General features: G+C 36.9%; 1 protein-coding gene across 1 annotated transcript in view; it reads left to right on the forward strand.

Annotated features, from left to right (window-relative positions):
* The window catches only part of zswim6 (zinc finger, SWIM-type containing 6), a 100,945-nt gene that overhangs the window by 70,863 nt on the left and 5,918 nt on the right, over positions 1–24,164 (forward strand). Inside the window, exons 5-11 of the mRNA XM_051120674.1 lie at positions 6,080–6,259; positions 8,785–8,961; positions 9,187–9,333; positions 11,507–11,656; positions 14,261–14,527; positions 19,873–20,008; positions 23,930–24,087. Of these exons, the coding sequence (XP_050976631.1) occupies positions 6,080–6,259; positions 8,785–8,961; positions 9,187–9,333; positions 11,507–11,656; positions 14,261–14,527; positions 19,873–20,008; positions 23,930–24,087 (1,215 nt within the window). The remainder of the gene's footprint in view (positions 1–6,079; positions 6,260–8,784; positions 8,962–9,186; positions 9,334–11,506; positions 11,657–14,260; positions 14,528–19,872; positions 20,009–23,929; positions 24,088–24,164) is intronic.

A 24,164-nucleotide genomic window follows, 5' to 3' on the forward strand; every position in this document is an offset into this window, starting at 1 on the left:
ATTTATTTAACACCCATATATTATATTATATTATATTGAAGTTGAAGATTATTTTCTCTTACTATTAGCATTATTATTATTATTATTATTATTATTTAATATATATTATAAAGTATTATGTATTGATGATGATTGTTGTTTCCAATATTTTACTTTTTATTATATATTATAAATTATTTCCTAGCAAAAACCTTAGCACCCATATATTATATTATATTATATTATATTATATTATATTATATTATATTATATTATATTATATTATATTATATTATATTATGTATTAATTATATATAATAAATTTTGTCCCAGCAAAAACCTTAGCATCCATATATTGTATTACATTACATTATATTATATTGAAGATGAAAATTATTTCTTCGTCTTATTATTATTAGCATTATTATTATTATTATTATTATTATTTCCGATATATTATAAAGTATTATGTATTGACGATGATTATTGTTTCCAATATATTATTTTACTTATTATATATTTTAAATTATTTCCCAGCAAAAACCTTAGCACCCATATATTATATTGTATTATATTGTATTATATTATATTATATTCAAGATGATGGTTATTTCTTCTTACTATTATTATTATTATTATTATTATTATTATTATTATTATTATTATTATTATTATTATTATTTTAAAATATTATGTATTGATGATGATTATTGTTTCTGATATATAATTATACTGTTTATTATATATTATAAACTATTATTTCCCAGCAAAAACCTTAGCACCTGTATATTATATTATATCATATGATTTGATTTGATATCATATCATATCATATCATATCATATCATATTATATTATATTGAAGGTGAAGATAATTTCCTCGTACTATTATTATTATTATTATTATTATTATTATTATTATTTCCAACATATTATACAATTTTATGTATTGATGATGATGATGATGATGATGATATTGTTTCCGATACATTATTTTACTTTTAATGATGTATTATACATTATTTCAGCAAAAACCAAACCACCCATATATTGTGTTAGCATTCATTATATTGTTATATATTGAAGATGATTATTTTTCTTCTTTTTTCTTATTTCTTATATATTATAAAATATTATATGATGATGATTTGATATATTATATGTTTTATTATTATAATTTTGGTCGCCCTGCTGGACGTTGCCCCCATTGAAAAGCCCATTTTGCTTGAGCATTGTGTGTGTTTCTGCATGTGTGTTTGTGAGAGAGTGAAACCTTTGGGCTGGAGACAGGCGTGCTGACAGCAGGGATGAGATTTGGAGTGAAAGCTCAAATTAGGCCTGTGAAAGACGCGGTCAGAGCGAAGGGGGAGGGATGTGTGCGCTTGATTGTGCGCGTGTGCGGATGAATTTATTCAGCAAAGCCCAATATTGTTTTAATTAATCTGGGCACAGGGGCCTGTGTGCTGAAAGCGACTCCTTTTCATCTAGGTTACGTATGACGGAGGAGGCTGGAAATTAGGCCACGACTTCTCTCAGCTGACATAATTACACTAGCGAGCGCTAATCCTTCACATTGTCCAAACACAAAGCCGTATAGCCAGCAAGTTTAAGACAATGACGGGCTAAATAGCCAGTGGCGTCTTGATTAACATGTAGCGTGCTCCACTCCCTAACATTGCACTTTGCTTATTGTGATCTTGCCGTAATGAATTATTTTTTGCTTTCAATCAGCTGTTTTAGCTTTGGTTTAGCTGTAATGACCACTTTGAAGTGTTTCATGATGTTTAGCTTTGGTTTAGCTGTAATAACCACTTTGAAGTGTTTCATGATGTTTTATTTGTCTTGTTTGTGATATAGACACGGTTTAATTATTAGTACTGTTGTAGAATATATTAAAATATAATTCTGACTGTAGATCTTTACCTGGATTCATGAGTCATTCAAAAGAATTGACTCATAAGAATCGTTCACTCAAATCAGACTATACTGCTTGTGTTGATGTTGTTGTGGGCAATGTTGTTGTTGAGGTCTTATATTTTTTTATTGAGCATTTTAGTTTACTGTTCCACAGAATGATGATGTTCATGAACCGAGTATCATGAATCTGATTCATGAAAATCTTTTTTTCAGCACCTATTATTTTTTTTATTTTACTAAAAATACTTAGTTTTTATTTTATTTTCTAGTAAATAAATAAATTAATAATAAAAAATATGCTGCATCCATATTTTATTTAATTTTATTTTATTTTATTACAGCAATATTTTGTATTATTTATTTTATTATTATTTTACTAATAAATACTTGATATTTATTTTCTAGCCAAAAAAAAATTCTGCACCCATATTATATTATATTATATTATATTATATTATATTATATTATATTGTATTATATTGTATTATATTGTATTGTATTATATTATATATATTATATCAATATTTTTTGTATAATTTATTATTTTAATACTATTTTACTTATAAATACTTCGTTTTTATTTTATTTTCTAGTCAATAAATTAAAAAAAAAAAAATGATGCTGCATCCATATTTTATTTAATTTTATTTTATTACAGCAATATTGTTTGTATTATTTATTTTATTATTATTTTACTAATAAATACTTCATTTTTATTTTATTTTCTAGCCAAAAAATACTGCACCCATATTATATTATATTATATTATATTATATTATATTATATTATATTATATTATATTATATTATATTATATTATATTATATTATATTATATTATTACAGCACAGCAGTATTGTTTGTATTATGTATTTTATTATATTATTATTTTACTAATAAATACTCAGTGATTTTCCTAGAAAAAAAATACTGCACCCGTATTATATTATATACAGCAGTATTGTTTGTGTTATTTTTTTTGTTATATTATTATTTTACTAATAAATACTTAATTTTTATTTTATTTTCTAGTCTAAAGTTTTGGACATTACATTATTTGTTATAATGCAATATATTTATTGTACTTAGATGATATATTTGCACCCTGACTCCCATCTCTAACCTTCTTCTGTCACAGAGGCATTAAAGTCTTGGAGATGTGCATTTTCCAGATACGGCATTGCTGTGTCCTGTGTTTGCATGTTCCGTGGTGCATGTTTTCTCATCTCTTCGACGTCTGTTGTCCTTCATGCCCAAACAAAGAGCCGAGACTCGGTCCCATCCCCCCGCGAGCCTCCCGTGCTCCTCCAGATTTCCTCACATCTCTCCCTGCTGCTTTCCTTCTCTCTCTCTCTCTCCTCCTTTGTCTTCCCCTCTTTTCTCTCGCCGCTATCTAATTCCTCTCCTGCCATCATACATTTGTCTCTCCCGCTCGCTTGATTTCTCCCCCCGTCTCGTTGTTTTCTCCTCCGCCCCTCCTCCATCTCCAACTCTGGTTCTCTCAGCTGGCTCTTGCAGGTATTCTCAGTATGTCATTGTGGAGCACTCTGGGAGTGATTAAACCATCATACACAATCCGTATGGCACGGCGCTCGCGTCAAGCTCCATACATCACTGCCTAATGCAGCCAATGGGATGAATTAGAGGCGAAATGAACCTCATGGGTTGCGGCTGCTCGTCGGTGACGTTCTGCAGCTTTGCCCTGTGAGGGACGTGCACGTATCGATCCGAAGCTTTATGCTCAACTTCTTTGTACCTTTGGCTTGAAAGAGGCCTGTATTTCTGGATGGATGTCATCTAACTTATTTTTATTATTTTTTTAAATCAGGGATTGTGAGCATTTGGTTTATTTATAGAGCAGAAACTCCACTGGCTGCCATCATTTTTGATCAACCATCTCACCAGCCGGACTATTCATCATCAGATTATTGCAGTCAGCACAAATGCTTTCCTCATTGTATCAAGATTGGCAGCAGACAATTGTACAGACATTCTAGAATTGTAGACAGATTTTTGGCTAATTTTTTTGAGATTATCGGCCAATAACAGTGCCAGCTTGACCAGTTAGAAGTGGTTTCCTCTTGTCAGTTCCCAAATCCACTGAAAGACTAGTCAACAGATGAGAAATTATAATTACAATTACGATTTATGTATATATATTCTTTCTGATCTTTGAATCTGATTGACTGAGAGGAGTGCGATATTCTAGTGATATTGGTTTCACCGTTTGCATCCCAAATCCACTATAATTTTATAAATTATACTGTTTTGTGCCACAGAATGTAGTTTTAAGAGTTTTTTAGGGAAGTGTGCATGTTTATACTTCAAATATGCGGTTTGTTATAAAAGATAACGCCTATTTGAAAATTTGCTTCAATGTTTTTGGAAAATGCGACACGAGACAAGTTTTTCTGAGTGACTTTTATATTGAAAGAGACTGAAACAGGGTCGTAAACAGTTATTTTCACTTTCAACAACACCTTGTAAGACACAGCCAACAAATGCAGTTGCAAATGCTGAGCAGTGCCGTCATCGGAAATCACCCTTAACAGACGAAAGGATAGTACGACAAAGATATCGCTTTCCTCAGTTCACCTGCTTGTCAATGACCATGTGAATATTGTGTAATCATTAGGGCTGGGAATCTCTTGGTACCTCACGATTCGATTCAAATCAATTCTCGGGGCCGCAATTCAATAAAAAAAAATCGATTCACGATTTTTAATCAAAATTCACAATTTTTCATAAAAAAATTTTGTGCACACTGGACATCAAACGCACCAGTATTTTAATAGAAAAACACACCAGTCTATAGTGTGGGAAGACCTGATTCAAGAAATCAATGTTTCCTATTAAATTTTAACTTCCTAAACTGTCACTTCCCATTAGGGATGTGTCCGAATGCGATCACACCGTGTTCAGGAAAGAAATGACATGTACTACGAAACCCGTAAATACGAGATGGGGAAAAATATGTTTCAATGCTTTCTCTCGCAGTTATATCATTGGGTAATTATACTGTACACAAACTGCAGGCATCAGGGAGCCGTTATTAATATGCGGGATATTGAAACCACTTTTAAATGCGTGTTTGTGTTTTACTTTCACTTTCGAGATTCACAATCACATGGAGCCACAGTCAGCCTACTTGCTACATGTTTTACAAGATTAGATGTTTTTCAGTGACACTCAGGATCTGCTAATTATTTGCCATTGTCCTATCAGTCATCTCTGCTTACTCTGTTTATGTACGATTACTTCAGCTTTCCTCATACCAGAAAAATCAACTTAAACAAAAAAAAAAACAAATAGGATGTCACTTTCTGCCATTTAAGTTTCCTTTCTGTCACAAAACTGAACTGAAACTCAGCAAATATTAGCTACGTTTCATGTTGCACTGTTTCGCTCTTGTCTAACAGTTAACTAAATTAAATATATGTAAAGTATTTATTCCTTGTATGTATATATGTACTGCAGATTTTATAGCCTATATATGACATTATAATCTGATATAATATTTAGTATTTTCACGTGTAGGTGGAAAAAAAAATAATTTGTACTACTGTCTGTTAAAAATAAATAAAAAGAAAGCTAGCACATTAGATTATTTTTTTTGTTGTTGTACAGAAACCCCCCGAACTGTGACATCTGTGTACCGTTGCACCCCTAGTACACACACATATATATTATTTTGGATGCGATTAAATTGCGGTTAAATGTTTGACAGCACTAAAAAATATATAATTGGTGTATGAAGTTGTCATCATTAAATTGTGTTGTAAAATTGTGAATCCAAAATCCAAATTCTGTAGCTTCATAATATGCATCCCATCAAAAGAATTGCATTCGGTTCCTTGTCAGCTTCAGTAAACATGAGCAAAAATATAAGATGCTGATTCTGAGAAATTGCTGTCATTAGTGACTCAGGATTATCATCATTTGATTACCATCAAATTTAAAGCGGGGCATAAAAGACATAATTTGACGAGCTTTCTGAGGTCATTTGTCTGTGTTAAAGGTAACGGCGTGCAGTGGAGCAGTCAGCTGACCTATTTATCCGTTTGTCTGTCATACATAATGAAGCTCTCTGTCTGTTTGTACCGTATGAACCTCCCAGGCCAATTTGGTGTGGCCTACATCATCTATTTCTTATTTCTTTGTGTTGACGCTCCCTGTCTTTCCCAGGTGCCTTGTGGATGTGTATCGTGCTGAACCCCCACTGTAAGCCGGAACAGAAGGCCGCTTGGCTCAGGCAGCTCAAGAAGTGGAACAGTGTGGACGTGTGTCCCTTGGAGGACGGTAACCACGGCAACGAGCTGCCCAATTTAACCAATGCCTTGCCTCAGGGTGCACACGGCAACCAAGGTAAGCGTGCGTCGTGGCGGTGGGGGCAGAAACGGGGTGTTTTAATCAACCGTGCCTCTGTGCGCCCCTTTTATTAGGCTTTGTGTGACTAATGGAATGCCCCTAATAACAGCGGTTCAGTACTTCCTCCCTGGCTTTTGTCCTTGCTGTGCTAATCATAACTCTGGGCGAAAGCGAAGGCTGGGGCGGGGGGAAAATAGCTCTATTGAAACTTTTCGATTAGTCAGGTCTTTTATACCGAGGCGACAACGTCTGCAGAGATTTTATGATGTGTTTTGTTATAAATATTCATGCTTCAGACAGGTAATTGCTAAGAAATGACTTCCCCTTTTCCTAAGGCATGGGTATTTTGGGCATGAATGGGCTCTAGACTGGTTGGCACGGAGCTTGTATAGATTTGATTAGAGTTTTTTGTCTGGAACGCACTAAGGCTGGGTGATATAGCACATTTTTATGGTATGTTGTATGTTTTTGTTGACAATAAAACAAGGAATTGATGAATTAATCGATCCAGGGTGATATATGTGACCCTGGACCACAAAACCAGTCATAAGGGTCAATTTTTTAAAAATTGAGATTTATACATCATCTGAAAACTGAATACATAAGCTTTCGATTGTTAGGATAAGACAATATTTAAAAATCTGGAATCTGAGGGTGCAAAAAAATCTAAGTATTGAGAAAATCGCCTTTAAAGTTGTTCAGTTAAATATCTTAGCGATGCATATTGCTAATCAAGAATTAAGTTTTGACATATTTACGGTAGGAAATTTACCAAATATCTTCATTGAAGATGATCTTTACTTAATATCCTTTTTTTTGTCATAAATTTTTGTCATAAAAGAAAAATCGATCATTTTGACCCATGCAATGTATTATTGGCTATTGCTACAAATATACCCATGCTACTTACGACTGGTTTTGTGGTCCACATATTTAGTGTTTAAGTGTTTAAAAATGTAAAAATGTATCAGTTTACACAAAAATATGAAGCAGCATAGCTGTTTTTAACGTCGATTATAATCAGAAATGTTCTTGAGCAGCAAATCAGCATATTAGAATGATTTCTGAAGGATCATATGACACTGAAGACTAGAGTAGTGATGCTGAAAATTCAGCTTTGCATCACAGAAATAAATTACATTTTACATTATATTCATATAGAACACAGTTATTTTAAATTGTAATAATATTTCACAATTTTACTGTTTTTACTGTATTTTTGAACAAATAAATGCAGCCTTGTTGAGCAGAAGACACTTCTTTAAAACATTTTTAAAAATCCTACCGAACCCAAACTTTTGAATTGACTGTCTGGCATTGTTTACTTAGTTTGTGCATGCTAAATATTGTTAAAAGGCTTGATATAATAATTTATTGCAGCTATATCACCCTGGTTGGCACAGAGCGTGTATAGATTTAATTAGAGTTTTTTGTCTGGGATGTACTAAGGCTGGGCGATATAGCAAATATTTATGATATTGTATGTTTTGTGTTTTGTTGACAATAAAATAATGAAGCAATGAATTAATCAATCCAGGGTGATATGTGTGCTACTTACAACTGGTTTTGTGGTCCAGGGTCCCATATGTGGTGTTTTAAGTGTTTAAAAATATCAGTTTCCACAAAAATATGAAAAGCAGCTGCTTTTAACAAAACAGTAAAACCTTCGGAAATTCAGAAATTTACAAACTTTCTTCATGGAATGTGATCTTTACTTAATATCCTAATGATTTTTTGAATAAAATGGACCATTTTGACCCATACAATGTTTTTTTGGCTATTGATACAAATATACCCGTGCTACTTACGACTAGTTTTGTGGTCCAGGGTCACATATTTGGTGTTGAAGTGTTTAAAAGTGTAAAAAATGTATCAGTTTACACAAAAATATGAAGCAGCACAGCTGTTTTAACATTGATAATAATCAGAAATGTTCTTGAGCAGCAAATCAGCATATTAGAATGATTTCTGAAGGATCATGTGACACTGAAGACTGGAGTAAAGATGCTGAAAATTCAGCTTTGCATTGCAGGAATAAATCAGATTTTACAATATATTCACATAGAAAGCAGTTATTTTAAATGGTAATAATATTTTACAATTTTACAGTTTTTACTGTATTTTTTTTTTATCAAATAAATGCAGCCTTGGTGAGCAGAAGACGCTTCTTTAAAACATTTTAAAACATCCCCAAAATTTTGATCTGGCATTGTTTACTTAGTTTGTGCATATTGAATATTGTCAAAAAGCTTGATATAATAACTCATTGCAGCTGTATCACCCAGCTCACTCTATGTAAAGCCACCTTGCAGCGGTCATGTTGGTATCTGCACCACCTGTGAATGACAGTTCAGCTCGCCGCACTAATCTACGGACTTATTTCCGAAGGTTTTACTGTTTGCCCCTGACTGACAGGCCCCCAGGGGCCTCGCTCTCAGAGCTAGCATTGAGAATGACAGAGCAATTTCCTTTCCCTTTTCCCTGTCTCTCCTCCTCCTCCTCCTCCTCTTCTTCGTCCTCAGATTCGGGCACCCGGCCCCACCGGACGGTTTTCACGCGAGCCATCGAGGCATGCGATCTCCACTGGCAAGACAGCCACTTACAGCACATTATCAACGACGACCTCTACACCAACTACTGTTACCATGACAACACTGAAAATTCGCTCTTTGACTCTCGCGGCTGGCCCCTGTGGCACGGTGAGCGGCTCGGCCGGAAAAAGACGTTTTCTTGACTCGCCTCTTTGTGTTATGCAGTCTATAGCATTATAAGAAGAAAAGCAATGAATGGAGGCTTTATTGGGAGCTGAGAACAAGAGTTTCTAACAAAATGAACGGCATTTTTTATTTTCTGTCCCGCTAGCTTTTTGTGTGCGGGTGAATATGTTTCTTTCGTGCCCGTCTGAGGTTTGGTTTCTATCACAGAACACGTCCCCACGGCCTGCGCCAGGGTAGATGCACTGAGATCTCACGGTTACCCACGGGAAGCACTGCGATTGGCCATCGCCATCGTCAACACCTTGCGCCGGCAGCAGCAGAAACAGCTGGAGCTCTTCCGAAACCACAAGAAAGGTGAGTTTTGTATTATATTGTTGGTCGAGTTGGTTTCTTGTTGCTAAAAATGAAAAATTTGTTAGGGGAAAGCATTTGATTATAAGTTGCAGCAGTGCATGATCGGTCCTTGCATTAGTGGCACCATTTTTCCATGCATTGTTTATTATTATCATAATGCATGGAATATTATATGCATATAATATGTGGGAGGAAACAAATCTTATAGAATGATGTAATGCCTCAGATGCACTCATATGCATGGAGAAAACCCACCCATGTCTGAGCTCTTATTGTTCGTTTCTCTGCTTTTTTGCATATTTCTTCAAAATTTTATATTCTTCTTTTAGATTGCATTGCAAACAGCCACTCGTTGCCAGAAGAAGCCCAATTTTGGCTAAAACAATGATTTATAAATGCTTTGATGCTGCAGGTCATACATGCAATTTAAATCTGATGTGTTCTGTCTATAATTTCCTGTCTTTTTTTTGTCACCTGTATCATTAACAATGGCCAAAAGGCCAAAAAATGCTAGCATTGTTACCCAATTATCTTTTCAATACTGTGTTGCTGTGCTCGCTGTCTCAGTATCTAATGGCCAGGTAACGGTTTCATGCAGCACTGCTCTTCACTGGAGCTGAATGTCCACTCATGCCCAGCAGGGCTCAGGTCAATTGCATTTAAATGCAAATGACTGCTTGTTGTGGTGAAAGTGCCCACGCATAATTCATATTATTCAAATCAGGCAGCTCTATGGCCCGGTTCTGGGCTTTATGTAAAACACCAGTGCAGTGATTTCCACAATAGACACATGCTATAGGAAATCACGGTCGCTCATTGTTCACCTCACAAAGTCAGACACTAGATACAGTTGTGTGCTATTTTTAGCACTATATTTTAGGGATGTAACGATATAAAAATCTCACGAGATGATAATATTGCAATATGAGGTCCATGATACGATATTAAAAAAAAAGACAAATGAAGAATTGGAAAAAATGAATTTTTTTTTACATTTTTAAAGTTAAATTCTTCTATCGAATGCACTTCGAAATAAGAGCCCCAATCCATGTTCTTAACCAAGAAAACTTAAGTCATAAAGTCTTGAACTTTTTAAAGTGGACTCAACCCTCATTTTATTTGTGATATACTGTCTCAATCTAAATTAAATTCACACTGGTCTTTTAGGAAGCCAAACAAATTAGAAAATAATATTCCAAAACATGCACTAAACTCACAGTACATACAATAAATGAGTTCACTGCATTCATTCGCCGTGAACGGAGCCGTTCTGAGGTGCGGAAAACACCTGATCGTGAGCTGATCGCCTGAACGAAGTGTGCGCTCGGCTTTGAAACGTGCAGTGAAAACAGACTTGATGAATAGATTAAGCCATATTGCTCTTTCGGTTTTAGTTCGTTTGACAGATGCTGTGTCAATGCATAATGGCCCAAAACTCAACTTTTAAAGTCACTACTGTATTTGTTTCTTGCGTTGAAACGCATGACTCAAGAAAACTAAAGTATGACTCATATTCAAGGATTAGTTCATCACTGAATTAAAATTTCCTGATAATTTACTAACCCCCATGTCATCCAAGATGTTAATGTCTTCCTTTCTTCAGTCGAAAAGAAGTTAAGGTTTTTGAGGAAAACGTTCCAGGATTTTTCTCCATATAGTGGACTTCAATGGGTTGAAGGTCCAAACTGCAGTTTCAATGCAGCTTCAAAAGGCTCTACACAATCCCAGCTAGGAATAAGGGTATTATCTAGCGAAACGATTGGTCATTTTCTAAAAAATAATGCAAATTTATATTCTTTTTATGCCACAAATGCTCATCTTGCACTAGCTCGACCTCATGCTTTGAGCATTTGTGGTTAAAAACGTATATCAGTTTTTCTTTTCTTTAGACAATGACCAATTTTTTTGCTAGATAAGACCCTTATTTCTCGGCTGGGATCCTGTAGAACCCTTTGAAGCGGCATTGGCACTGCAATTTGGACCTTCAACCTGCTGATCCCCATTGAAGTCAGCTATATGGAGAACAATCCTGGAATGTAGGTTGTCTAGATAGGGACCTCTCAAGGGTTTGGAACAGATTTTGAGTGCCGTTGCTCACAAATAAGGTCAAAAAAAGTGTTTCTTTGTTTTTTATAATCCTAAATGGATCATTTTCTCTTTTTCTTTCCTCTAGATCTGCTTCATAAAGGAGTGACGTCCATCACTAATCTAGAGGGATGGGTGGGCCACCCTTTGGACCCCATTGGAACGCTCTTCAGCACGCTGATGGAAACGGGTCGCGGGGATGAAGACAGTTCGCAGGGAGGGTTCCTAGATTTCTCAGGTACAGAGACTCGAGATGCCACAGCATGATTTATGTTATTTACGGAGTGTTTTTACGAACTAGCTGAAACTGTCAAGTCCTATTAACACCCTTTAAAGCTTCAGGCGTCTAAAACATCCTCTGTAATATTTATAGTAAAAACTGTTAATGTAAACATTTATACAACATATTTCTTGCAACATGTACTCCACTTAGAAAAGCCAGTCTGCTTTTGCCTTGTTGTTGACAGATTTGCAATGAGTTTTCAGCTTTTTAGACCACCGTAGTAGAACCGATCAACCCTCTCTCGAATTAACCTCACGTATGCTACTACTTTAGACTCTGATTAAAAAGATATGGTATATATTAAGAGCAAAGCGTGAGTCTCTTTTATCTGAGCCTAAAAGTCGTAACTTTATTCTTCCCTGCTGCATTTTTAATGCACTTTTAATTTTAATGTTTTCTGTTCCCATCTCTTATTCATGAGCTTTGATTGGAGAGATGACTGTATCACAATCAGAGAACACGGTGCTGCAATTATACATTATTGTTGCCTTTGGGCTCATGCCTGTTCTGATTGGCACCAGAAAGGGTAGGTGCGATCGCCCGTCTCCAGCAAGCCCACTCAAGATGGAGACCATTGAGCCACTAGCCTAGTGTACGTGCAAACCCCTATCCACGCTTGAACCCCGTAACAAACTTATACTTGATTAGGAGTCTTATGGTGCATTATACTGGATATCTATGGGCTGTAACTTTGCCTGACATATCCCAATGTACCCCTCCTAATCTCCCAGCATCCTGTCTAGGGCTTCCTGTTAGATTCAGTTAGTCCAAGAGTAGACAAGGCTCTCTTTAAGCCAAGGCACTGGCTTTTATTTCTCTCTCGCTGTGGTTGCCTTTGAACTTTGAGTTTATTAGGGAAGGAGAAAGAAAGATTTGGTGGTGGGAGTGCAGAATAAAAGAAGGTGTGAAGCCTCGAGCTTCCCTCTTTGCGCTCATTTTTGATTAGGACATTAAATCCTCCCGGAGCCAGCCGCACGGGTCCAAAGAGGCATCATTAAAACATTATGATGCTACTCATTATTAGCCCCAAATGAGTCGCCATTGGTATTAATGTGTAACCGAGAACATGGAGCTCTGGATTCATTTTGCTGTTAAAATAATAACGACACGAACGATCAGGAATCCAGGCTTTTTTGATGTGCTTTTTTTTTTAAATACATGGCCCGTTTGCTGTTTTTCAAGGTTTTAAGGAAGGGGTTTGAGCAAAAGTCCTTTTATAAAACTTGTTTTAATCTTAGCATATCTTTAGGCTTTCATGCAAATTGCATCTAATTTTGGCCCTGTGTTTGCACGGTGGAGTCTCACTTTTAGAAACTTTTAGGAATAACTCATTAGGGCCAATTAAAAGCCTGGAATTACTTCTGAGGGAATCGATGATGCCCAGCCAATCAGATTCGGTAGATTTGGTTCTTAGGTTCAATTCCTCACAGCCATCAAAAGACGAGGGATCGGCTCCTTTGCAGCCAATCAAAAGATTGCATTTGGTTCTGAGAGACTGACTTTCTAGAACCTAATCCAGTGTTTTGATTGGCTGCAAAGGATTAATTTCTCCCAGCCAATCAAAAGGCTGTTTTTTTGTGTTGAGGGATCAACCTCTCAGCCAGTTAAAGGAATTGGACTAGTTGAGGAGTCAATCTCTAGCACCATATCCAGAGGTCATTCCCTTGGCATTAAAAACAGCATTTTGATTGGATGAATGGCCAATCCTCAGCACAAAATCCTGAGTCCTGTGGAACCAATCAAAAGGCTCAATTTGGTCCTTAGAGACTGCCGCCTCAGCACCAAAACCGCTTTTTGATTGCATGCAAAGGTTCTGTTCCTCACATCCAATAAGAAGTACTGGATTTGGCACTGAAGGATCCACTTCTCAGCCAATTATAAGGCTGGATTTAGTGCTAAGGATACGTTTTTCAAAGCCAATTGAAAGACCAGTTGAGGCATCAATCCTTAGCACCATATTTAGGATTTAATTGGCTGAGATGTAGAGCCCTCTGCACTAAATACAGCCTTTTGATTGGTTAAGGGGCACAAAAACCAGGACTCCAGTCGACTCCAGTGCAGCCAATTAAAAAGCTGGATTTGATGCCGAGTTGGTGGGAAGGCTTGCAAGGCTCAGAGCTGCACGTCGGAGTTGGCGGCCATGTAGCTGGAGATCAGTGAAGAGTGAAGAGCAGGGGCTCAGCCTGTCTGTCTTTCTGTCTGTCTCGCTCTCTCCTAGTTTCTAAATACAGCCTGGGCCCCGTCATATCCAACTGCATTTCGCACCATCTCGCAGATATGAATGTGATGCATGAACCATCCAATGCATTTGCCAGTCCTGGGTACAGTGTATTACCTCAGTCACTCAGGAGCCTAATTGAGCATGCCTTGCCTTATGCCCTATCAGGCTGAGCTGCTTCATTAGACCAGGCAGAGTCCAGGCAGAGTTCCTCTCTGGTGCCTCATTATACGACAAGACCTGTCGAAGAACCAGTGCCTGGGAGGAAGGTCTCACTACGGTGTTTAACTCCGGAGGTGTCACCACCTTCTTACGCTCTTTCTGTTTCTCGCCCTCTGCAGCCAGCACAATGAGCTCGAGCAAGCACAGCGAGCTGCACTTGTTTCCGTCCACGCGCCGCTTCCTGGAGGAGGGTGAGTCATATCTGGCCCTGGCGGTGGAAACGGCCCTGATGGGACTGGGTCAGCAACGAATCATGCCCGACGGACTGTACGCCCAAGAGAAGGTGTGCCGCAACGAGGAGCACCTGATCGCCAAGCTGCAGGAAGTTGACCTGGACGACACCCTGGTCAAGATCTTCCGCAAGCAAGCTGTCTTCCTGTTAGAGGGTAAGTCTGGACGCTTTTGCATATTTACAGTGCGAGGGAATGACGGCAATGCTGTTTGTTTTTCATTAACTGAGGCTGAAAGCAATAGCCTGGGGAAGCAATTTGGACACAGCTAACGATTCTGGAATGGGTGCATCTGATTTTCTCATGCATCAGCTTAATATCTAGCCAAATAGTTTCTGAAGCATGTCTTTAAAAATCTGCTAGCACGTACTATATACCAAGGGTGTCCAATTCTGCTATTTGAGAGCTAGTTTAGTTACAACCGGCTCCAGCACACTTGACTGAAAGTTCAGAGTAAACTTGAAGACCTTGATTAGCAGGTTTGGTTGTTGTTGCATAAGGGCGATGCTCTGGATGTTGGTATTCAAAAAAATGAAGGGATCACAACATATGGATGCCTTCCCTACAAAATTCACAATTTAGCTTAGCAACTTTCCCTTTATTTGCTTATGATTCTGAATAATTTCTAGGGCATTGGTAGGGTGTTCTGGGTGAATGCCGGTCAGTTGCAAAGGTAAGGCCTTGTTATATTGTCTCTAGTACTAACAGCCTAGCAATGTCCTAGAAACCATTTTGAAACTTAAGCAGTGGATTAGCTGAAAAAGTTGTGAAGCTAACTTCAACATCGTGGTGGTGTGTTTTGCAGAGAAACAAAAAAAATTCTTGTTTTCTTCAGAAAACCAAGTTGTTTTCCTCTTTTAACAAAGTTTCAGACTGCATTAAGTTGCATTTCCCTTAGAGCCATGTTCGGCATGTGTAAAGTCGCTCAGTGGTGGACGAGGCTGTTTATTTCACTCGCGGCTGGTGTTGGGAGTAAAACGAAACAGTCTTTGCCTACAGAGCCGCCTCTGAACGCCACTGGGTTGTTTTGAAAGAATGAAGAGAACTGATAAACTGGCCCCGCTGTGTGGATTCCTCCACCCAGCATATGCCAAGAGCGTGACGGGGGCACAATAAACAGGAAGGCACGCATTCTATTGGCTACAGGGTTTGGGGGAGTTCTGGCCAAATGTGAAAATCCATCAAAACAACAAGAGCATTCTCACACTGAGAGACATCCAGAGCACGCCACCCCCTTCCAGCACACGCTGTAATAGAGTTAGCATGCTCAGCTGTTGTGTGTGTGTGTGTGTGTGTGTGTGTGTGTGTGTGTGTGTGTGTGTGTGTTTTCAGTTAGTATCTTTAGCAAGATGTGACTGTAGCTTGTTCTGAGCTGCCTTGCAGTCATCTGGCTACTTGCTAAGGTTCAGCTAAACAGAGGTTGACCAAACACTGTATATATACCAAGATGGCTTACTCCTATTACTATGAATGGGAAGATGTGCAAAATGGCACAATAACTCCTGCATTTTAATTCAAAGAGTCAATAGGCAGTTGGTTCATTGCGTCATTGCTATGCCGTTAGAAGCAGCCCTGAGCTTTACCAACTTGAAATACGTGCTGGTTGAGAATAATGGTGTGTGCAAACTAAAAGTGAATTGAATTACTTTGCAGAGCAGATTACATGCAAAGATGCAGCAATTTGTGGCGAGTGATGCAAATAGATGTGAATTCGTGCAGGGCGATGCGAATAGATGCGATGTTAAGCGGGGCGACCTAAATAATATGAATTTGAGTCAGGCGATGTGAATACATGCGATTTTGTGTGGGGCAATGCAAATTTGCGTGAGGTAACGAAAAGTTGCACGTTTTTTAATTATTTGCGCCATTAAATTACATACAAAGTCAGTGCAAAGATGCAAATAGATGCGAATTCATGCCGGGCGACGCAAATAGATATGAATGCGTGCCAGGCAACGTGAATGGATGCAAATTCGAGCCAGCTGATGTGAATAGATGTGAGATATATATATATATATATATTACCCTATCAGTTTTTTTGCATTAAAATTTCATAATTCAAAATAAAATAAAAATAAATAGCCTAATAAAAACAAGCTTACTGAAGACAAGTAAACAGTCACGACTTGCAATAGAACAGGAAAAAAAACGTAATTCAGTGATTTAGTCAAGGACAGTGAGTGATTTCTTTCTAATGTTTCACACAAATGGAAACAGCATCTAGGCTGCTTTAGAGGAATAGTTCACACAAATTCTGTTGTTGTTCTAAACCTGTATGAGTTTCCTTCTGCTGTTGAACGTAAAAAATATAGTTGAAACAATACTGGTAAACAAGCAGTTGCTGGACCCCTCCTTCTTTCAAAAATTCAAATGTATCAACATTGTTGAGAGGGTTATTTTGGAAATGTAACAGGTTACAGATAACAAGTTACTCTATTTAAAATGTAATAAGTAGCGTAATTGTTTTAAGTGTTTTAAAAGTAATGTAACTGATTACATTTGATTACTTTTCTAAAATGAAGTTATCGAATAATCATGTGTCCTGTTCTGTGTCCTAAACTCCTGAAACATTGTTGTCTCATATTTTAGAGTCGAGACCAGTGTTGGGGAAAGTTACTTTTAAAAGTAATGCAGTACAATATTGACGCATACATTACATTACTTAGTTACTTTTTATGGAAAGTAATGCATTACTTTACTTTTGCCTTACTTTTTAAATCTGGGCAGGGCTTTCTTGTTTGTTTTTAATATAAAAAGTTCTATTTTTGTCAAATGTAAAACCCTTTTCACGCCAAAAGCCTCAGGCTTTGAGAAAATTAAATTCACGTCTGTACGGTAGACCGCAGAAGAAAAAAATGTCAACTCTTCAGCAATAAAAAAAGGAAAACAAATGTTAGATTATCTTGAGTATCTTTTGCTTATTAGTATGGTTGAATTGGATCATTAAAGGTCGGCAGCAAAGACATCGGTTAATAAAATGGGATTAAATGCATAAAGGATATTTGTATTATTTAACATATTTAATTATTGCAGGTTTGTGTCATATTCTGAGTTGAATTTCACTTTTTTATTCATTTTGAGGAATACTGAATCTGTTTTTTTGTGAGTGAGATGAATTAATGCATGTTCAAATTTATTCTAGAACTAACGCCTTACTCAACATGGGGACAGGAGAGCTTTTAATCAATAAATGGGGGAAAAGTATTTGAAAAAAGTAACTCAGATATTTTCTTGTCAATTAAAAAGTAATGCATTACTTTACTAGTTATTTGGAAAAAGTAATAATATTACGTAACTTGTGTTACTTGTAATGCGTTACCCCCAACACTGGTCTAGACCAGTCAATACAATTTGGCAAATCAAATCTGTATGTCTGTGAATCGTTAACATTTTCATAAGTAACTGTAATTTAACTGTACGTTTGTTTCTCAGTAACTGTAACCGATTTTATTTTGTTATTAAATTACATAATTCCATTACTAGTTAATGTAGTTAAGTTCGAGCCCCTACGGCTGTCATCAAGGCATCAAAATGTGCAAAAAACACTTGCAATACAAAATGTTATTCATAAGTTGAAATGTGTATGTCTACTCTCTCTCTCACACACACACAGCTTGACATAGGCTACATGCTCAGGGCAAGTTCTGCAATGTTACTGTATGTGTACAGTATATACATTGAGCACTGCTGTTAAGTTGGCTCGTTTGGGGCTAACTTTCTTTTTATTTTTTGATCCATTTGCATTTTTGAAATATATAAAACATTTTATTTTATTTGTATGAATTTGACTTTTATCGGATTTACCAGTTGTTATAATTTCTATTTTGTGCTGGTTAATTTTGAACAATAAATAAAATTGAACTTGAGAGAACTGCGTGGGGCCAAGGGGCCGCTGCTGCAAATATTTGAGAGGCTCCTCCCCTAACAGTAATCTCACTGCAAAGCCCTGGATTACATACAAAGTCAGTGCAAAGACATGAATAGATGCAAATTTGCACGGGGTGACGCGAATAGAAAACGAATTCACATCTTGCAATGACCATGCTCTGCAAAGAAGGCAATTCCAGAATGCTTTGCAACAAGCTCTGTGGAGATCACGAATCCTTGATGGCTAATTAGTCAAGATAAATGTTGATTATGCATATACTTATACTAATATATTTATGAAATATTTGTTTGTAATATGTATTTTATGCTTATCAGTGTTAGCTCAGCAGAAGTGCGAACTAGTCAAGTCTCACAAGCTTCACATGAGGAGCTATTTGTGAGTTTCTGTCTATGCAGAGCGTCACATATGAGGGTTTTATTTTGGTTAAGATGCTGCCTAGGTAGCTGTCTATGTAGGCAGCATGTATGCCTCTCATGAATGTTTATTTTGGTTAGTTTGTCAGTGTCTGTTTGTATGTCCGGTGCCGTGTGTATTTGTGAAGTGGCTTGTGGTCACGGCGCTCTCAGTCGAAAATAATCTAATGACAGGGAGAACCAAGCTCTCACATATGGCTTCTAGCATTGCAGTTTATATTGTAGGCAAGTGTGAAAAGGCCTGCATGCTTGACAGTGGGCGTGTGGTTTTCATCTGGTTTGAGGATGAGGAGGGGGAGGGTCTGTAAAACGATCTGTAAGCAGATTACCCACGATGCAGCACTCGCCCCGGAAACACCACGGACCTGCTTTTTGTGCCTTTCACCTGGAAATGGATAACGTTACTTGTCGCTTTTCAGAGATGTTATCAATGTTCGCTTTTGACCTACAGTACGACTAAATGATGATGTTGGAAAGAGTACACTTACATTATTAGGGTGGTATTTGAAATGGAATGCAAATACGGTTAAAATTACGGTAGCTTCACAGTACTTTATGTGGTTTTGATGTGTCATGCAAAAGGGTATTATGAGTGTGTGTGCATCACTTAGTTGTGTGGTGAAACATGAACCTCCTAAGGCGTTTCTTTCTCACAAGCACGCTCTTACAGCCTGTTTGTGCCTACAAATCTGTGCATTTCTAACCACATCTCACACCCTCAGAAGGGCATGTGCTGTATCTTCTGAACTTGCACGACAGCTTTATTCGAGTCATTGTTCACACTTTTGCATTTTCAAACTTCCTGTTAATATCGGTGATAACAAAGACTAATGAAATGCAAGAAATGACTTTATCCAGGTTTTTATCTACATCTTGTGTGACTGCTTGTGTTATTTTAAACGTTGTACACCTAAATAAATGCAGTAGTACAAATGAATAAAAACTGTTGATTAAAAACAGTTTTTCTAAACTGGGGTGTTGATGAGTTGATGCAAAGGTAAAAGTAATTACATTTATAAAAATGTTAACTTAAAATAAATCAGTAATCATAAGCAATGACGGGCCCAAGCCATCAGCGCAGTCACCACCCTGGTGGCGTCAGGAACTTCAAATGAATATAAAAATTGGCTGACAAAAAGAGTTTTTGATTTAAATGCAATGTTTTTGTGTGTCTGAACTGGTGTGTTTTTCTCTTGCAGGTGGGCCCTACAGTGGTTTGGGAGAGCTCATCTATAGAGAGAGCGTTCCGATGCACACGTTTGCCAAGTATCTCTTCACATGCCTCCTACCTCACGATGCCGAACTGGCGTACAAAATTGCACTGAGAGCAATGCGGTGAGTTTCCACAGGCCGCACGGGCGACACTCTGCTGCCAAAACCATCGCGTCCACCTACAGTAATGAACACTCCCACGGCTGTGGCTTATTTTCCCCTCGCATCTCTTGTTTTTACCATCTTCACTCACCCTGAGAAAGCACGGTTACGTCTTCACTGATTCTCAGATGTGTGTGTGTGTGTGTGTGTGTGTGTGTAGGGCGTGAGGTTATCTGGGGCACCGTTTAATCAAAAGGCGCCTTTTGCTTGGAAAACTGCTAAATAATTCATGGCCACTGAAAATGAGTTTTTGAAGAAGTGTGAATAATAAATATGTGTCGTTGAGTCTAATTTGGGCTGCGGAGGTAACGCTGAGCGCTCCTTTCACCCCACACACCCCCTCGACGACTCGTGTGCATTTGTGGCCGTTTGTGTACGTGCGCCTGTACAAACCCTGTGTGTGTGTGTGTCAGCAACAATTTCATTATCAGCAGCAGTTATTCATGCGCCTTTACAAAACCTGTTTAATACATATTTTGAATATTTAAACAAAGTCTTTGTCAGCATATTATATATACACACACACACACATACACATTTGAATGAAAATCGTTCGTGCAAGTATTCTTGAGTAAATTGACATTTGTTTTAAAGCAACAATTCATGCTTAGTTTTATGAATTATTAACAACGAAATCACTTCAGCTTGTTCTTATGTAAATTTTCAAATTCACTTCAGTATGTATGTTTCCACCCAAGTTGCAAATTTAATATTTAATGTATGCACAAAATGGGAATCTTGCGAAAATTAATGTTTGTTTTAAAACTACAACATGCGTTTGGTTTTACAAAATAAAAAGCAAAACTGATTTCAGTGTAAATAATTCATTTAAAATTAAGAGCAAATTGTAGCTTTGAACCAACCAATACATACATTTATGCTAATTTACGTAATTTACCACAAGTAGTTCTGTTTGTTCTTATGTCATTTGTGGCATTTACCAAAGTATAGATGTTTCCATCCAAGTTGCAAACTTCATATATGCACAAAATTGGAATCTTGCATAAATTAATGTTTTTATTTCAAAGCAACAGTTTACCGATAGTTTTACAAATTAACACTGAAATCCGTTCTGCTTGATCAAGTGCAAATTTTCAAATTCACCTCAGTATGTGTTTTCATCCAAGTTGCAAGTTTAATATATGTACAAAATTGGAATCTAGCTAAAATTGATGTTCATTTTAAAACAAAAATATACGTTTGGTTTTACGAAATGAGAAAAACTGATTTCGCTGTTAATAATTCATAAAACTAAGCATAAATTGTAGCTTTGAAACAAATATGTAAATTCATGCAAATTTACGTAATTTACCAAAAAAATCTAAGTTCTAATGTAAATTAAATGTTTCCATCCAAGCTGCAAATTTAATACATTTGCAAAATTGGATTCTTGTGTAAATTGATACATTTAGTTTTAAAGCAACAACTTTCGTTTTATAAATTAACTTTAATATATGTGCAAAACTTGAATTTTTCATAAATTGGTTCAGAGCAACAATTTATATGTAGTTTTACGAAATAACACCCGAAAGCAGTTCTGCTTGTTATGATGTAAATTGGTGCATTCACTCGAGTATGTATGTTTGCAACCAAGTTGCAAAGTTAATGTGTGCAAAATTGGGACATTGTGAAAAACTATTTGAGATAAAGCAGAACTTCCATCTCGTGTTTAAGCAAACAAAATGTTCACTTTCAGGCAAGTTGGTGCAAAATAGAAATGCAACTGAGAGGTAATATTAGCCAGTCATCTGAGCGAATTTTAGTAACATAACCTCAAAAATATGTTGATGGAAACTTGGATGTTCTGACCATTTATGCAAGAATGATTCTGTAAGTGATTTATACTGAAATTTTATGCATTTTGCTAGTGTTTCTTAAAACGAGGGTCGACGTCCAGCAGAAATTCTTAAACTGTGTCCTAAATAGGTGTGATACAATAATTTGTCCATCTACACTGAAAGCGCAAAAGTTGCGCAACGCGATCACAGCCAGTCCGAATCTATTTGATGTTTATTATGCACTTAAGCACAGTAGACTCAGGAGATTTCGCTGTGTTATCTTTGATCGTATGTTGCTTTATGGCTGGTTCTGGCAAGGTTTCCAACTTCAGGCTGGTCCAAAAGATTTATATCGACATCTTGTCACGGATTTCCTCTCATATGTTTTATTAATTTTCCTTTTTTGACCAACCCACACACACAAAAAAAATCCTGTTACCAAATCTGTCTGGTATTGTATTATATTTTGATTGGATTGTGTTTACCGGGGGATTTGTAGCTCAGGATACACGTATAAATTCGATGGTATCAAACAAAGATCCACCTAAATTTAGCCAGCGCAGGAGCTTCGGGCTCAGTATTGACTTTCTCTATAAAAAGAGCGTGGGCCTCCAAATAACTGCTCTCCATGGCATTGGCTCAGACGAGGGCTGATCTCCTCATAATACAATTCCCTTTGTAGATGGCTCGGTAATTAGCTCCATGCCAGGACACGATGCTTTGACATATTTGCACCGCACTGGAGGCGAAGGACGAAATCCTGCTCCGACATGAATATGCGTGATCAGATTGATGATTTTTAGTAGCATATGATCGGAGAACCAAGGTAGCTTCAGAAAGCCTTCAAAGATGCCCAACATGCAACTAATAGGCAATTTGCAAAGTCATATATGACATCTGTGCATAATGAGGATGTCCATTTTGTAAATGCACAGCCAAAAATGCGCTCTTGTTTAGAGCATGGAAGATCTCTCAAGTTCACGTCACGATTAAAATAGGGATGAATCCAGTCGGATCTGCCTGTTGGCCTCGTGGTAGTATTCCAGAAGCGCAGTATGTGTCCAGACAAACAGGATGGTCAGTAATGGGGTGTGTGTAAAGGCCGCAGGCCGCCTCCAGGCTCACGTTAGCTGGCTAAAACAATACAGCAAAACCTCTGTTTGAGAACGACACCCTGTCCTTTCCCAGAGGAAACATCTGCTGTGATTCTAGAGCAGGTGAAATATGTCCTGTCCTGGGGTATCGTATTTTATTATTTACATCCATAAAGCAGTCCTTTCTAGTCTGTTAGTAACATTTTAAAGTTGTTTTTTATAATATAGTATTGATAAAGTAAAATACTATGTATTGACATTCGTTTTAGAAGATGAATGCTTTAATATTATTTTATTAATTTAATATAAATGAAATGTATGTATTCATTAATAATAATGTCTATTAATAGTAGAGTGTGTGTGTATGGTTATTGCATATAGAATATTTATTATTGATTTATTTTGCATATTGAGTATATTGAGTAATAGATGTAATGAGATATATATATACATACATACATACATATGATATGATTTTCGACTAAATTACATCAAAGTATATTAAAATATACTATAATATACATATACATACATATAATATAATATAAATTAAATATAGATATAAATATAGATATCAATATAAATATCATGTCTACTGAATCTAATTTTATATGTGTGTATATATATATATGTATATATACACACACACACTATATTGAGTATATAAAATTTATATATATATATATATCTATCTATACCTGAGAGATAACATTTCTTTGTTTATTTTCTTGTACAATTTGTGATTACAGTTCTGCTAAACCAGATATTAAATGAGAAGGAAAAACAGACCAGTCAAAGAAAATGAATGAGAGAAATTATGGTTGTAGGAAAGAAAGTCCCGCCTTCATGCACATTAGTTGGACCAGCCTGAAAAATACAGTTTTACACTAAAAAGCAACATTTAATCATACCACTGTCATGTTTTATGGATGATTTACTGTCCTCCTCCACAGGATGTGGTTTGGAAAATAACACTGGTGTTAATCTCTGTGTCTTTTTTTTGTTCGCAGGTTACCAGTGTTGGAATCCACAGCTCCTTCGGGCGACATGTCCCGGCCTCACCATATAGTATCGGTCGTCCCCAATCGTTACCCGCGATGGTTCACCCTCAGCCACATCGAGTCCCAGCAGTGCGAGCTGGCCTCCACCATGCTCACTGCAGCCAAAGGTTAGACCGTCGCATTCGCCGACGCGTCCATCACTCATGCGCAGGCTGCAATTACCTTGACAACAGCGCTGTTTGCT

This window comes from Labeo rohita, chromosome 10 (genome assembly GCF_022985175.1).
Source record: "Labeo rohita strain BAU-BD-2019 chromosome 10, IGBB_LRoh.1.0, whole genome shotgun sequence".
NCBI lineage: Eukaryota > Metazoa > Chordata > Actinopteri > Cypriniformes > Cyprinidae > Labeo > Labeo rohita.